The sequence below is a fragment of the Salvia miltiorrhiza genome, chromosome 1 (assembly GCF_028751815.1).
Source record: "Salvia miltiorrhiza cultivar Shanhuang (shh) chromosome 1, IMPLAD_Smil_shh, whole genome shotgun sequence".
NCBI classification, from domain to species: Eukaryota; Viridiplantae; Streptophyta; class Magnoliopsida; order Lamiales; family Lamiaceae; genus Salvia; species Salvia miltiorrhiza.
The window spans coordinates 2,283,660-2,300,457 of record NC_080387.1 but is presented as its reverse complement, the minus strand read 5'-3'; the positions used below and the strand labels follow the sequence as shown (position 1 = coordinate 2,300,457).

General features: G+C 38.2%; 2 protein-coding genes across 3 annotated transcripts; one reads left to right on the top strand and one right to left on the bottom strand.

The window, feature by feature from the left end:
* The first annotated feature begins 6,434 nt into the window (after positions 1-6,434).
* LOC131007260 (ubiquitin-40S ribosomal protein S27a-like) lies at positions 6,435-12,095 on the top strand. The gene is made up of 2 exons (XM_057934415.1): positions 6,435-6,688; positions 11,418-12,095. The coding sequence occupies exons 1-2, from the start codon at positions 6,461-6,463 to the stop codon at positions 11,886-11,888; spliced, it is 699 nt and encodes a 232-aa protein (XP_057790398.1). The 5' UTR covers positions 6,435-6,460; the 3' UTR covers positions 11,889-12,095.
* LOC131007259 (uncharacterized) lies at positions 11,415-14,807 on the bottom strand. Of its 2 annotated transcripts, XM_057934414.1 has the most exons (10): positions 14,738-14,788; positions 14,357-14,702; positions 14,234-14,267; positions 14,028-14,159; positions 13,593-13,682; positions 13,251-13,316; positions 13,082-13,173; positions 12,959-13,006; positions 12,781-12,888; positions 11,415-12,662 (listed from the first exon to the last, which is right to left on the bottom strand). In XM_057934414.1, the coding sequence occupies exons 2-10, from the start codon at positions 14,641-14,643 to the stop codon at positions 12,638-12,640; spliced, it is 882 nt and encodes a 293-aa protein (XP_057790397.1). In that variant the 5' UTR covers positions 14,644-14,702; positions 14,738-14,788; the 3' UTR covers positions 11,415-12,637. The 2 variants fall into 2 exon arrangements, with proteins under 2 accessions (XP_057790397.1, XP_057790396.1); XM_057934413.1 differs by having other exon boundaries at positions 14,357-14,807.
* Positions 14,808-16,798: the final 1,991 nt, after the last annotated feature.

Sequence of the window (16,798 nt, the reverse complement as noted above, 5' to 3'; positions counted from 1 at the left end):
AATGTCGACAGTTAATCATTATCACTCATGGGCCCTATTTTCTTTAATAGTCCAAGAAAAAGTGAATACGAACAAGTTCCCAACAATCAGTTAGGTCAACAGTCAAGTACTGAAAAAGCTTAAACAGAGTTCCCCCTAAATTAGATAATCCATACTTAACTCAAGTAAATATAGGCAAAGAGAACAAAGACTGAATAATCATAAATTAGCTTGAGATCAGTAAAAGACAATGTATCAAAAGTTGTGCAGAAGAACATAATAAGGAAGGATGAACTAAGACAATCTAAGAACATCATATACAAAATAAAGAGTTTCTGATAAGATGACATTCCTTGATCTTCCTTAGTCCTTAGTTGATGTGGAGCTTGTTTGCTTGGCTTCCTTGGAGGACTTCCTTTTGGTTCTTCAGTCATCTTCCCTTTCCCTTTCCATTTCTTGTCTTCTTCTCGTTTGTCTTTGTCATCAGATACATGAACACCACTGTACTTGTTCTGAATTTCCAGTTGTTGTTGAAGATGTGCGACTGTTGATTCAAGGAAAGCTATTTTGACCTTCAGCTCATAAGTTGCTTTTTCTTGAATGATCAGCCTTTCTATCAACATTTCAAAACTTTCATCAGTGCTAGGTCTTGCAGATCTTTGCTCTTCAGCTGGTGTTTCTTCATCTCTTGCGTTGGCTGGAGCCGTCTGATGCGGTGGAGATTCATGGTGGACTTCAGTGTCCTCAGCATCATCTTCTTTGAGAAGACCTCTGGAAGTCAGGTACAGTCTGAAGTTGGGTGCCCAGTCGTGAATAGCATCCCAAACATTGGTGACTCTGAATTTCTCAAAGATGTTGTTCTCCAATGCTTCCATTTCTCCTTCAGTGAGAACTTCATCAATATCCTTGTATTGAGATTTGGGCAGGGTTTTGACGAAGATGAAGAAGAAGTAACTGACAAGAGCCTGGAACTCTTCAGGATTCAGGGAAGCTAAGACTGAGGGAAAAAGGGTTGTGACACAGTGTTCGGACAGCTGTGTGTCACGAAGTTTTTGAGAATGGCAGTTTGATTGACAGTGGCTGAGGATGAGGATGCGGCGTTGATGTCAGCAGGTTCATCAAACTTTGCCTTCTTGTTGAACCCTTCAAGACAGTAGTGAAAGAAACCTCTGAGAGGAAGTTCTTCAGAATCAGTTTCTCTGTCATTGGTTGATTGCGTCTCCTCTGGCTGTTGATTTCCTTCATTTTGTGGAGGAACAGTGGGAGCCTGTTGCTGAGTCGTTTCAGTGCTTGGAATTAGCACTTCTTCTGAAGCTTTTGGTGCAGCTTCTTCATGATCCTCATTTAGAGACCTCTGAGGAGTGTCAAGTGAGATCTTGACTGGAGATGACAAGCTGTCGAACTTTCTTTTGGTTGAGCCTCGAGTCTTGTAGCGTGGCTCAGAAGTGAGGAGAGGGATTTCAGTTGAGATACTGACATTCCCTTTGACTGAACTTTTCTGGTTTTCAAACAGATGGATGGTGGAAGACACTTGAGTGGTGTTCTTCCAGAAACATGGTGTCTCCCTTGCACTATAAAGAATGAGTGCCGAGACTCTGGTTCCTTGTCGCAGATGCTTGGTGGAATGGGATTCCTTCTTTTCTTCAGCAAGAATCTGAAGGTAAGCCTTCTCCCAGTTGAATGGGCCTTTCTGAAGCAGGGCGATCAGCACTAGTTTGTGAGGTCTTGAGAGATGACCAGGGGATCCAAGAGTGCCTAACCAGCATTTCTTGATCATCTTGGCAATGGGTCTGAGATGATGATGTATTCTTGAAATGCTCAGAACATTGGTGATGATGCGGTCGGCAGATGCATTGCTCATCAGAGCTTCTCTCATGGGCTCTGTGGCTTCATCATCAGTGAAGAATGGTGCTGGTCCATCAGTTGGGAGGCTGAACACTTCTCTTGCCGCTTGAGAGATGTTGATGGACATCTTTGTTGAGTCTGAGAAGTCTTCATTTGTGAAAACAGAAATTTCTGTTTTGAGTTCACCAGTCGATTCATCAGTCTTGATGTTGTCGTAGAATTCTCTGATGATCGACTCGTCGAGAAGAAACTCAGGTGAGCATTGGACGAACTTCATCCATCCATGTCGTTCTAAGATCTCGTTGATCTTGTTGAAATCAGCAAGATTCTGGAGTAACTCCAGTGTTACAAAAGATTCGTAACAGACAACTTGTTGAGATGCTGATTTTCCCATTTGAATTTTTGAGAGATTTTCTGCAAAAGTTTGTAAACTGGTTCTCACAGAGATTGAACTGTGGATTCTAACTGTTAGTCTTGCAGAGAAAGATATACTCAAGGAAATTTGTATAAAAGATTTCTCTGAGATTGAGTAAATCTTTAGTCGAAGATGAAATATTTTTGAAGAGAGTGTGAGAGATCGTGCAAGAGGCGGTTTCAATAAACGTTTGAAATCCGTGCAAATGGAATCGTGACACGTGGATCACTCCGCTTGTTAGTAAAAAGGGCAGGATCGTGTGATCGTGTGTCAACCGTTTAAAAATAAGTTTGCACGTGTCAATTAAAAGAAATGTGAGTGTAAATACAATGACACGTCAGACTATACACAATACAGCCGAAAAAGGATAAAGAGAAGTAGTCATAGATACAAGTGAAATCGTTGAGAGAAGCTTACACAGTGATCATCACTAGATACATCGATGTTTGAAGTGTAAGTTCCCCCTGAGTCTTATGACTGATTCACCTTTGAATTCAAGTCCGTTGGCTGTTGCTGCACGTTCCTTTCACGTTTCATCTTTCTTCTGTGCTGAAGTGATTCCTCATGAATCACTCCTTCAAAAACTTCTGACGCCATTTTGAATTCTGTCTCTGTTTCCTTGAGGCGTTGTAGAAGTTCTTATTTTTGAGACTGAAGAAGTTTCAGTCTGTTGATCAGTCTGCGCTCCTGTACATCTCTTTTGTCTGCTTCGTCTTCATCCGTAATGAAGTGGCGCATGACGATCCTTCGAGCATCTTGCACAAGATTAGTCTCTCTGATGATCATACTCTAGTCGTGTTTGATCATATCTGCTCGTTCCTTCTGATTGTAAGTGGGTTGGACTCTGGTTTTCTTCTGGAAAGATGAATCTTTCTACTTCATCAGAATCCAATGAACCCATCTCAAGTCCGCTGATTCCTCGAAAATATGTATGAACATAATCGCTGGAGGAATCTTTCTTGTTCCTGTACATTGTTAGAGAAAGTAGGGAGAAACACACAGGAAACAGGAAACGAACACGGAGCAAGCAATCTCAAGAGGAATCTTGAGAAAAGAATTTTAATCAAAAACAACAATTCCCTCAATAGGATCTAGTTCAATTAGAACCTAGTCAGATACAGATAGTTCTTGCGAACAACCTGCTCTGATACCAATTGTTAGGTCTTGAGGGTCTCGAAGAGGTGTATGGGGGGGAGAATACACCTATAGGCTATTTTTCAATTAATCTACCGACCTCAATCAGAGGGATCTTAGTCAGAGATCAAAACGAAACTTTACATGCAAACAAAGACGCCTGTTTTACAGAAATCAGTTTTGACCAAACAGGGTTGACAACTGATACTGAAAGCTCTTCGGTAAAGAGTTATCAGTTAAGTTGCTGGAACTTAACTGATGCAAGTAAGGGCTTCAGTCGTGTTTGCTAAAACAGAGATGATATCACTCTTCCTGACTATCAGAGGATAGTTCAGCCAGACCGATATCATACGCAGCGGAAATTAAACTTAGTTTCGAAATAGCCTCGGTGGAGCAAGTTGTTGGTTATGGTTTCTCTTTGCAGTTAGTCAGTGTTCAGTTTTATCAATTGAAATAACACAAGTAAGAATGTAAAACTGAAAGCTGTAAACAACACAGAGACTTTTACGTGGTTCGGAAAAACCCTTTACTACATCCACGGTTGGTTGATCAGACCAACAATCCACTCCGCAAGTGCTTAACAGGTGCACTGCAAACCGAACCGTGTGCTTGCCGGGTGCACACAACCGTACACTGAAGAAAACCCTTCTCCAGTACCCACGCTTCACTCCCGTAGGATTTCCCTTGCTTAACACAACCCGTGCTAAGACTCTCAGAGTCAGAAAACTCTTATGACCTCCGAATCACTCAAAACACTCTTATGGGGGGGAGGTTTGAACGAGTGCCAACAATACTTACAAAGAACAAGTTCTTTGAAGCAAGTTTGACCTTTGGCTTCTGGGTAAACAGATATATGCCTAGGGTCTAAGAGAATGTATGTAATCAGCAGTGACTGATTTTGACTTTGGAATTCTCTTCTTCGATTCAAGCTTTGGGAAGTTTAAGCTTAAGGCTGAGTAGCAATTTCGGCAGAGCTTTAGCTTATGTTGTTGAATCGGTGAAGGTTGAAGTGATCCTCGAGCGCTATTTGTAGGAGAACTCTTGAATAGATCCGTTGGCGTAAATCGTCCTCAAGATTTCTTCCGTTGGAGAGCAATTCGAATTTGGGCTGAGGCTTCAATCTTCGAGGTTCCTTGTCTGGGTGGAAACGGCTCTCTTTGATGGACAGGAGATGTGACGTCTCTGAAAAGTAACCACCAGATAGGAATGACCTCTGCATAGATAAGATCCTGAGATCTCTGCATTTAATGCGGCTGTACTTTGTGAGTACGTGGCTTCCTCTGAACGTTGGAAGATCAGTCCTATGAGGAATGTTCAACTGATACTTGACTTTAGTATCAGTCCTTTGCGCGCATTAAGTAATCAGTCTTCAACTGATTCTTCAACTGATACTTCAGTTGGTATCTGCAGTCTTCAGTCTTCAGTCCTTCGTTCTTCAGTCTTCAGTCTTCGACACCGCAAACTAAACTAGAAACGAACTCTAACACTTGAGTTCAAAACAATTCTAGTCTATTACAATTAAGTCCTATGATTTTTGGTATCATCAAAACAAGGGTTAGGATATTCCACAAGGTTCCCAACAATTTCCCCCTTTTTGATGATGCCAAAACCACACAGCAGTTCTAGACAGCAAAAAGACTGAACTCACAGTACAAGTTCTAAACATGGGGTGAAAACAGTTCCCCCTTAACAATAGAACCTAAAAACTTGTACTAAGAGTTAAGAACGAAAACAGTTCTAAAACAGAACAAGGAAAAGACAGAAAAACATAATCAGAGCCTGGACAAAGAGTCATTGTCTTCAGGTTGAGATCAAAAAGAAGTTCTTTTCATTAATAAAAGACTGATAAGACATCAGTCTAAGTTACAACTTGAAAATGGAAAAGACCAATACAGAGGACATCCAAACGACTCACGGTTTCTGATTGTAGAGATTGAAAACTGCTTCCCAGATCTGTTTGCCGTCCCTGGAGTCTGGATGAATATTCCAAATCTTGCATAAGGCTCTGACTTCTTTCTTGATCCTTTCTCTGTCGACTCCATTCTTGATCCTTAGTGGAGTCACTATTTTCTTCTGAGGGTCAGGAATCCTTTTTCCATATATTCTCTGAGCGTCTTGCATTTGAAGAACCTTTTCTCGTTCTTCCAGTTGCAACAGAAAATACTTCCAGGCTTCATTCCTGTATTCCCCGTTACCTTGGACGTTTGCAAAAACCATCCATTTGGTGTAGCATTCCTTGGTTTTTTCCCACCAGTCATTCAACTCTGACGGTATCCATTTGTCTGGTCGCTCAAACTTCTCCAAATATGATACAATCAATCCATTCTTAAAGTAGTGTTCGAGCTTCTGACCTTCCTTTAGAGTTGATATGAAGTCGATTTTCTTCTTCTTCTGTTCTGGCTCATTTGAGGAGCTTTCTCTGCTTCTCTTTCTGTTGGCTTCGACTGAGGCAAAAGAAGGAGCAACCTTTGCTATGATCTCTTCAGCCCTGTTTTCACCCCCAAATTTACTTCAACCTCTTCTATTTTCCATTGTCCAATTCTTCAACCCAAAAAAAAGACAATTAATTAATTTATGGGCAAAACGACGTCGTTTTGCCCACGTGGCTTGCTATCGTGTAAAAAAAGCCACGAGTAATGCCATGTAATGTTAAATATTGTCCACGTCATCGTCGGTCAAACTTAAGAACTGTCGGAACTTTCACCGTGTGCAATTTACGATAAAATTAAAAAGTGATGTATTCTGAGGTTATTTTTGAAGCTCGAGTGCAATTTGCAAATTTCGTGAAAGTTCGTGTATTTTTCGGCTATTAACCCTAAAAAAAACATGAAACGTCAAAAAGTTAACAAATGTGTCCAATAGGGCGAGAAATCAGAGCTGCGCCCACCAAAATCATTGGCCCCTCTCTTCACCGAACGTGGTTGTTTGGGCCTTGTGGGCTGCATTATTGTCTGCAGTTGTATTTTATTTAGATATAACATGTGTCCAATAGGCCCAAACTACAAAGCCCACCCAATTTCCGCAAAAACCTAATCGTTATAAACTCCACTCTTCCAATTTCCCCATCCCAAACTCGCACCCTACAAGATGCAGATATTCGTGAAAACCCTAACGGGTAAGACCATCACGTTGGAGGTTGAATCCTCCGACACGATCGACAATGTCAAGGCCAAGATCCAGGACAAGGAGGGCATCCCGCCGGACCAGCAGCGCCTGATCTTCGCCGGAAAGCAGCTCGAGGACGGCCGCACCCTCGCCGACTACAACATCCAGAAGGAGTCCACCCTCCACCTGGTCCTCCGCCTCCGCGGTGGCGCGAAGAAGCGCAAGAAGAAGACCTACACCAAACCGAAGAAGATCAAGCATAAGAAGAAGAAGGTCAAGCTCGCCGTGCTCCAGTTCTACAAGGTGGATGACTCTGGGAAGGTTCAGAGGCTGAGGAAGGAGTGCCCCAACGCCGAGTGCGGCGCCGGAACTTTCATGGCCAACCACTTCGACAGGCACTACTGCGGTAAGTGTGGGCTCACCTATGTCTACAACAAGACTGCCGGTGATTGATGCTTTTGAATCGTCGTTTCTGAACTCTCTTTTTATGTTATAATTTTGATCAGTTTGAATTTAGGTATTATGGATTTTGGCTCTGTTATGATACTGCAATTTTTAATTTATATAGATTTAGTTCTGCTATACTTCTTTCTATATCCGTGTTAATTTTATCCGTGTTTTGTTGAATTCAGCGTGTTTTATTCTGATTGCGTAATGATGGTGGATTAATAAATCTTGCCGTGCAATGCTAATGGGTGTCGTTTCATCTGTTAGAAACTTATTTTTGGTCAGAATTCAACTTATTGTTTGAAACCTTAGAATTTATGTTGGATATAAGAAATATTTCTTTGGTTTTTTTCTTCATTTATAATATGCTATTGCCTTCTTTTTTTTTACATGCATTACTGGCATTGTTAAAGAACAGTTCTGCACACTACTATGCTTGCGCATTACAATCAAGATAACTAGATGATTTATATCCGTTTACAATAATAAAAATCTAGAATATCGAGTATTTGGAGTCTTAAACAAGAACCAAACAAACTTCTATATTTTTTCCTTTATTTAATCCATTTCGAATGAGAGCGGGAATGCAAAATGGATTCAAAATGATTCTTCCCACAAAAATATTATAGTGTTGGGTATGAGAGTGGGAATGCAAAATGGATTCTTCCCACAAAAATATCATAGTTTTGTTATTTCCAATTGATTAAATCTGACATGCTAAATTTCTTTCTTCTGCGAATATGTTCAGATATTGAATCTCCTGTGTGTGTGCCTACAATATTTGATGAGGATTTTTTATAGCATCTAAATTTGTTAGTAATTTAGTGCTCGTTTGGTTTAAGTAGAGTAATGAAAAGGGAATGAAATTAAATAAATGAGTGGAATGATAACAATAGGAATCATTATTTTTATTAAGTATTTGGTTTAACAAGAAACATTAGTAAGAGATTTTCTTTCTTTTGTTTCCCCTCTCCCTTTATTTTGAGGGGTAACAAATTGGTTGATTGAATTACTCTCAAGTAAGGGTAATGATTAAGTCATTATCTAAATTAAACAAATAATAAATTTAATTAATTGAAATCCGTTCCAACTTCTAAGAACACCCAATCAGACGTGGGCTTAACCTCACAAATGATTTGGGAAACCATGTGGAGAAGGCATGCTTTGCTTTTGTAAGGGTATGTGAACCAACGCCTGAGCTAGATTCCTATTAGTAATTGTTAATGAGAAGTGTAAATTATGTGGAGTTCCGGCGATTTAATGCTAATATTAACAAAGTAGACCGATGGCATGAGTAGTGAAGTGAATTTGTCATGATTTACTGCCCATGTAGAAATATCGATCAAGTAGTTGAGTGCATGTAACATGTGAAGTATAGGATTTACATAAGGGTAAATTTAATATAAAATCATAATAAATTTTCAAATTTTGATTTTTTCCACAATTTTTCATTTTTGTTTTAAAATTCATAATAAATTATTTTTTTTGGAATTTCCCACGACGACAGATTCCAATAAAAAATTTAAATGACGTGTCAATACAATGTAATTACATGGAAATTATGTGACATGACAATCTAATTGCCCCTTGCATTTTAACGGTGCTTGATCCCGTTAGAGCTGCGCTTGGGGCGGCCGTTAAAATGTGGGGGCGTTTTGCTTCAGTTTTAAAACGTTGAGGTAGTAAACAGGTGTCAACGTTGAGGGTGAAAGTGATACTTAACCCTTAAATATGCAATATCATTCAAGTTCGGCGCCACGTTATTTAAAAAATTCGCTGGAAAGTCACACTATGGGAAATTCCAAAAAAAATGATTTATTATGTATTTTGAAACAAGAATGAAATTTTGTGGGAAAAACCAAAATTTAAAAATTTATTATGATTTTAAACCAAATTTACCCTTTACATAGTATCTTTTAATTTCAAGAAATATAAATTATATATATGTTTCAATTTCAAGTGTATTCTTTAGATCACCTACAAAATAACGAGAATTATTGTAAAATGATAACTTGATCAAAGTTGTATCCACACACAAAAATTAACAGAGCTAGTAACATTTGTTACGCATTAAAAATAAATATATTCTAAACATTTTATCCAATAATTTAAGTATGGTATCCAAAAGTCAAAAATTTAATTCAAGACAATAAATAAATTAAATTTAATGTAAGTATCCAAGGAAAATGAATCTAGAGTGAGGGTGAAAGTGATACTTAACCCTTAAATATGCAATATCATTCAAGTTCGGCGCCACGTTATTTAAAAAATTCGCTGGAAAGTCACACTATGGGAAATTCCAAAAAAAATGATTTATTATGTATTTTGAAACAAGAATGAAATTTTGTGGGAAAAACCAAAATTTAAAAATTTATTATGATTTTAAACCAAATTTACCCTTTACATAGTATCTTTTAATTTCAAGAAATATAAATTATATATATGTTTCAATTTCAAGTGTATTCTTTAGATCACCTACAAAATAACGAGAATTATTGTAAAATGATAACTTGATCAAAGTTGTATCCACACACAAAAATTAACAGAGCTAGTAACATTTGTTACGCATTAAAAATAAATATATTCTAAACATTTTATCCAATAATTTAAGTATGGTATCCAAAAGTCAAAAATTTAATTCAAGACAATAAATAAATTAAATTTAATGTAAGTATCCAAGGAAAATGAATCTAGAGATTAAGTTTCTTATCCTCGAGATTAAAACTAAGGTGTAAATGATACATATCCCTTCTAAAAGATAAAATTTAAAAAATATTTACTTTTACAAAATATACGAATCATATATTGTCACAGCCCAAAACCATTTATTTTCTTTACAAATTTTATTTGAAAATTATTGAACTTTTAATTTATAAAGTGCTTGAAATTATTTTATTTATTTAATTTTTTTTAGTCTAGTCGCGCCCCTAATTAAAAAAAGTATAATAATAACTTTGATATTATAAGTATGCTTTAAAACAAAATGTATTTCCACAAATATAATTATATATTTATAAATAAATAATTGAAGCTTGAATTTCTTAAAGAATTGAATATATATATATATATATATATATATATATATATATATACACACGTACAGTGCCTATAATATACATATAAGAAGTATATAAATTTTTTTATACATATTGATGAGGAGTAAACTCTGCATCAATGCTATGCAATTAACATGGCTGAAATCTTTCTTCTATATTATTATTATTAACACAATTATTATTATTATTTTAAATATTTTGTGTAGCACTAACTTGACAGGGCTGATCTTATCAATCGGGGATTATCTTGGCAGCTCAACGACTCAGTTCCAAGCTCAAGACTCATGTAATAAGGGCTTAGGCTGTGATATCCCGACCCTTTCATAGGGAATATAGACGACCTTTAATTAGTATACTATTGATACACGCCCGATTTTAATAAGTTATATTATTTCAAAGAGATTTATTTTATAATTGAGATCTTTATTATTACCCTATCGATTAAAGGCCTTGAGGCCGTTTCATTAGGTATATGAAAATGTTCCCACAAGTATCTTTAATTTTATATAACTATTTATTCACTTATTTATTTATTTTCTGATGGATCTCAAGCCCAATAAATATTTAGATTTGAGATTTTCATGTTTAGAGAGCGAGAGAATTATTATTGAATTATAAATTATAAATAAAAAATTATTAGATGATGGATTTCTGAAAAATAAGAAAAAAATGGGACATAATTGTTATTTTTGGCCTTCATGAAAAATGGTATACGTATCTTTTTAGTACGTGAACTCATATCTTTATCTTATCTTTTATCCTTACCAATACCCCTTATTTACGAAAAAAAAATCACATTTAATTCAATCACAATCACTCATATCAAACAATCGTGAGACCCGTTCTCCACTATCCACATTTTTTTATTAAATTTATTTCCAGAAAATGTGTCTATCATTTTTCGTCGACGGTGGTAATGTTTTTTATATGCCTACATACATATATCGAAGTAACATGTGTGAATCTTTGAGCATATTGCTTCATTGAAATAAACAAGTTTATTAGTTATGTCCTAAATTTTTCTTAAATTAATAAAAATATTTAAAATAAATATATTTATAATAAAAAAAAACATGAATCATTAAAAAGTTACTCCCTCTGTCCCAGTTTTTAGTATCCAACTTTCCTTTTTTGGTCGTCCCACATTTTAGTATCCATTTCTATTTTTGGTAAAAGTAGGTGGAGCCCTTACTCCACTTTAATTATTTTAACTCTCACATAAAATGTGGAACCCTTATTTCACTCACAACACATCAATCAATCACTTTATTAAAACCCGTGCCGTTCTCAACTGGATACCAAAAGTCGGGACGGAGGGAGTATTAAATAGGTCCAATAGGCCCAAACTACAAAGCCCACCCAATTTCCGCCAAAACCTAATCTTTATAAACTGCCGTCTACCAATTTCCCCATCCCAAACCCGCGCACCCTACAAGATGCAGATATTCGTGAAAACCCTAACGGGTAAGACCATCACGTTGGAGGTTGAATCCTCCGACACGATCGACAATGTCAAGGCCAAGATCCAGGACAAGGAGGGCATCCCGCCGGACCAGCAGCGCCTGATCTTCGCCGGAAAGCAGCTCGAGGACGGCCGCACCCTCGCCGACTACAACATCCAGAAGGAGTCCACCCTCCACCTGGTCCTCCGCCTCCGCGGTGGCGCGAAGAAGCGCAAGAAGAAGACCTACACCAAACCGAAGAAGATCAAGCATAAGAAGAAGAAGGTCAAGCTCGCCGTGCTCCAGTTTTACAAGGTGGATGACTCTGGGAAGGTTCAGAGGCTCAGGAAGGAGTGCCCCAACGCCGAGTGCGGCGCCGGAACTTTCATGGCAAACCACTTCGACAGGCACTACTGCGGTAAGTGCGGGCTCACCTATGTCTACAATAAGACTGCCGGTGATTGAGGCGTTTTTATATGTTGAATAGTCGTTTTTGAAGGGATTTTTCATGTTATAATTTTGATCTGTTCCGATATTATGGATATACTGCAGTTTATCTGTGTTTGAATTTTGTTCAACTTTTCGCATCACTGGTTTATGTAGATATAGTTCTGCTGTAGTTCTTTTTATATCCGTGTTAAATAGCATTACTCAGTAGTACTTTTTGTCGAATTCATGGTGTTTTATACTATTTGGGTAATTATGGTGTAGATTAATAAACTTGCTGCGCAATGCAAATGGGTGTCGTTTCACTGGTTAGAAACTAATTTTTGCGTCAGAAGCAAATATAAAGTTGAAGCTTCTTATTGTGTGAAACATGAGTAAAACTCATCTTGTATGTAAGAAATATTCCGTTGGGTTTCTTTTAGATATGTAAGTACTGGCTTTGTTTTAAGAATTATTTTTTTTCTCGCTCGACATGTGTAGTTTTCTACACTGTTATGCTTGCGCATTTAGAATAATCAAAATCTAGAATATATAGTGTGATTCCTATCTCTATATGTATTTGATCCATTTTGAATTATATTAGAGTATCAAACAAGATATATTTTTTCCTTTATTTCGAATTATATTAAGAGTATCAAATAAGAACCAATCAAGCTATGAAAAGAGTGGGTCCTTCCCACAAAAATATTTATAGTGTTGTTATACATTTGCTGTATAACTCGATACAGTCCAGTTCCATGTATTTCCAAATGTCTAAATCTGACTTGCTAAATTTCTTTCTTCTCCGGAAACCTGCGAAGCCACAGCATGTATTCAGATGTTCTGATATTGAATCTCATTCATTGTTGTGTGTGTACCAATATTTGATATGGATATTAAGAGCATCATCTAAATTTGTTACTGGTTTAACCTCACAAATGATCTGGTAAACCATGTTGAGAAGACTGCATGCTTTGCTTTTGTAAGTAATACATACAACCCATAGCAGGGGATGTGAACCAACGCCAGAGCCAGATACCTAATAATTGAAACGTACATTATGTACACTACATATGCAAGTGTTATGTTTGAATGATAACTTTTCTTACCATAGGGGTGCCCATGGTGTTGAAAGATCAAGAAAAGGATATGGCCACCTGCACCACTCACAATTTAAAGTAAATCATATCCTAAGATGTGATTAATCATATATCTTATATTCGCGTAATTACCATTTGACGCAGCAAGCATGAATAGCCCATTGGAAGACAACGTAGGAGCAGCTCCATAGAACAAAGTAGATGAGCCCAAACCAAGTAAATGGCTGCAATGTGGCGTATGCTCGATTAGGCAACTCTTATTGATCCAAGATATGTGGGATTAGGAAAAAACTCAACTCACCATGCGATTGACAGCAGATTCAATAATGAGAAACACAGCATTTACAGAATGCATGCACCCGATCAACTGCAACATATAATCAAATAGATGATCTAAGCATGTTCTTGGAGAATTTCAGTGAGAACGTAAATGAGTCATCACAACGTATATGGGATGAATTGGAACTTTGAGATATTTTAAAGCTCTTGATAAATTCTATCATTTGAATTACTTTGCTTGATTTATATCACATTGAAAGGATGAAATGTCCACTAGCCATTCTCGTGATAAGTTGGGTCGGATTGACATTTTAAAAGATGAATAGAGGCAGACTAAAGATGTACGAGGACAAATAATGCTCACCAGAGTAAGCTTAAAGTTTTCGCCCGACATGAATGGAAGCAAGAGGCACCAGAACACGATATCTGTGAGCATAACAGCTCCTGCAGATGTCTGTTTAGTAGCAAATTAGTTACCCAGTGTTAACAACAACATATATAAATCAGGTTATGTGGAAACCATCGATCTCATGATAAACCAGCAGTTGAGTCATTGCAATAAAGCAATTGAATCAGAAATAGAAATAACAGAGTATGCCAAATAAACATTTGTGATTAACACTTCCATTAGTATTCTCGAGAAATTGGGATAGCCATCAGCCATTGGCCGTGGGTAATTCCCTAAGCTACGCTTAAATTTAAGAACAAACAGCTATTTTCCACATCAAGTTGTAGCTTATGGAACGCTAGTAGAGCAGAGATGCAAAAACCATGGGCAATGTTGAATGGGATAACTAACCTGATAGATGATTTGCAGTAGATTTTCTAGAAATCCAAGCTTCTCTTCCATGTCCTTTTTCAGTAAATTATCCTTCTCCCCAGTCTGAATGGGTTTCCTCCTACATCCCCGAATCGAGACCACAGTAGCAATCTGCAACAGAAAAAGCTCAAACCCTACAACTCAAATTTACACTACAAATGCAATCAAAGAAGAGATGCACGAACCGCAAAGTATACTAGCACCAGTGCAAACGTCCACCTGGATGACAATCACGCAATTTCGAGTTAAAATTCAAGTGTGTGTGTGTGTGTGAGGGAGGCAGAGAGAGAGAGAGAGAAGTTACTGACTGAGTGTAGAAAAAGAAGACGAAGAATCCAAAGGCAGCAACAGTCTCGTAGAGCAAGTAAGCCATGGCGATAAAGGCGAAGGCGCGGTAGAAGAGAAGCCATCGAGGATGGAGATTGCGCCAGCACGGAGCCCAGAGATCCACCGGCTTCAGTGGATCGCTTCCGCCGCCCCTCTTCCGGAGGAGTCTGACGGCGAGCGCCGTCGGGAGCACGAATATAAGCGCGCAAAGCAGCACCTGCCACTGCAGCCAGTATTCGATTCCCTCCACCGCTCCGGAATTCTCCATTTCAGGTTACTTTTCCTGATCAGAGGGGTGGAGTAGTTAGGGAATAATCTAGAAAATGGGGACAGAATTGAGAATAATGTGAGTTGATTGATGTTTAACTGTACCGACATGGAGAATTGGGGTTAATGTTTAGGCCAAAGTCTTGGATTCAAGTTGTTTGTCATGCGATTTTTTATTTAATATTATTGATTTATTAAAAAAAATATCGACATGAATTTTGGCACGTACCAATTAGAGGGTGCTTGGCAGAGCAATAATTTATAAAATACTTTAAAATTTATAAATTATAAAATTTTTAGATAATTAAGCTTATAAGCTATAGAGTGAATTTTACATTAAAGAATGAAATTTATTTATTATATGAAAACAGTTTATGGCAAAATGACAATTAAAGAATCATGTTAAGGATATTTACCAAACTCAACAATACTCAACAAATCTCATATATTTTCTCTCTCATCTCTCCTCTCTCATCACACATTTCTTTCACTTTTCTATATACACACTCTCTCTCTCATATTCTCTTTTTCATATTTTTGTAATTTAAAAAAAAATTAAAATTTATTTTAAAAAAATATTCAATATATATATATATATATATATATATATATATATATATCTTAAATTAAAGATAAATGCAAGATCTTTAATTTGATATAAAAATTATCAAATACTTCATCCGTCCCATTAAAGTTGGCCACATTTTCATTTTGGTTGTCCCACTAAAGTTGGCCACTTTCTAAATATAAAAACATTTAATTTAATTAAGCTCAATTAATTAATTTAATTAAAACTTCTACTACTTAAATCTAAATCCTCAATAAATAAAAACACACACACATCAACACCGCCTCTTTAAATCTCCCTTATCTCTTCTTCTCCGGCGGCCGACAGCAGCACCGGCCGCCGTCCCTTCCCTTCACCTCCCTCTCCCTCGTCTTTGCTCTCTCCATCTGTCTCTCTCGTTGCGCGCACACATGCGCACAACAGCACCACGGACGCCGCCCCCTTCTTCCCCGGTGGAGAACACCGCCGGCCACGCTCTCAACTCCGTCTCTCGTCTCTCACCTCTTCTCCCTCCAAAAACACCACACCCTCACTGAAGCAGATCTCTATCTCTCTCTCTCTCTGAAGGCTCCGCCGCCCACCTCGTCGGCGGCGCGGGTTTGCTCTGGTTTGGCTGTTCTGGGTTTGCCTCTCCGCTGCTCCGCCTCTCCAGTCGACGCTGCCTCTTCGATTTGAGGCTAGGGCTCTGCCTCTCCAGTCGACGCTGCCTCTTCGATTTGGGGCTAGGGCTTTGCAGCTCCGCTTCTTCAGTCGCTTGCCTCTCCGATTTGGGGCTAGGGCTTTGCCGCCGCTGCCGATTTGCCTCTCCAGGAAGCGCCGCTTCCTTCGGATTTGGAGATTGAGGGGAAATTTTGAATTTTTAGGGTTTGGAGATGAGGGTGGTGGTTGTTGGTGTCGATGGTGGTGGTGGTGATCCGGTCACCGGCGACGGCGAGTTGCTGGCGATGGTGGTGGTGGTTGTTGGCGTCGATGGTGGTGGTGGTTGTTCTGGTATGCGATCCGACGGTGAGGAAGAAGGCAGAGGATGGCAGAATTCGAGTTCGAAGCTCGCCGGTCGTTGATTCTGGTTTCAGATCTCCTCTTCTCCTTTTCATTTCTTGAAGATTTTTGCAAGATTTGTGGTGGTGGTGGTGGTGGTGCTCCGGTTAGAAGATTTTTGGTGGTGCTAGTGATGGTGGAGGATGGCGGAATCGTCAAGATTTTTGTAAGATTTGTGGTGGTGGTGGTGGTGCTCCGGTCAGAAGATTTGTGGTGGTGGTGGTGCTTGCGGTCGGTGGTGGTGGTGCTCCGGTCACCGGTCGCCGGCGGCGGCGAGTTGCTAGCAGATTTGTGGTGGTTGTTGGCAGATTTACTAATTAAACCATTAAGATAAACAAAAGTTATTTAAAAATATGGACCATTTAATTAACTCATAACAATACATTTCTTAATCTCCGTGCCGAAATGAATGTAGCCAACTTTAATGGGACGGAGGGAGTATGAATTTAAAATAAATAAATTATTATACTTTAAAATTTTAAGATGTTATTTTTCTCTCTCCTCTTATATATATATATATATATATATATAGGGGAGGGCTACAGTGAAA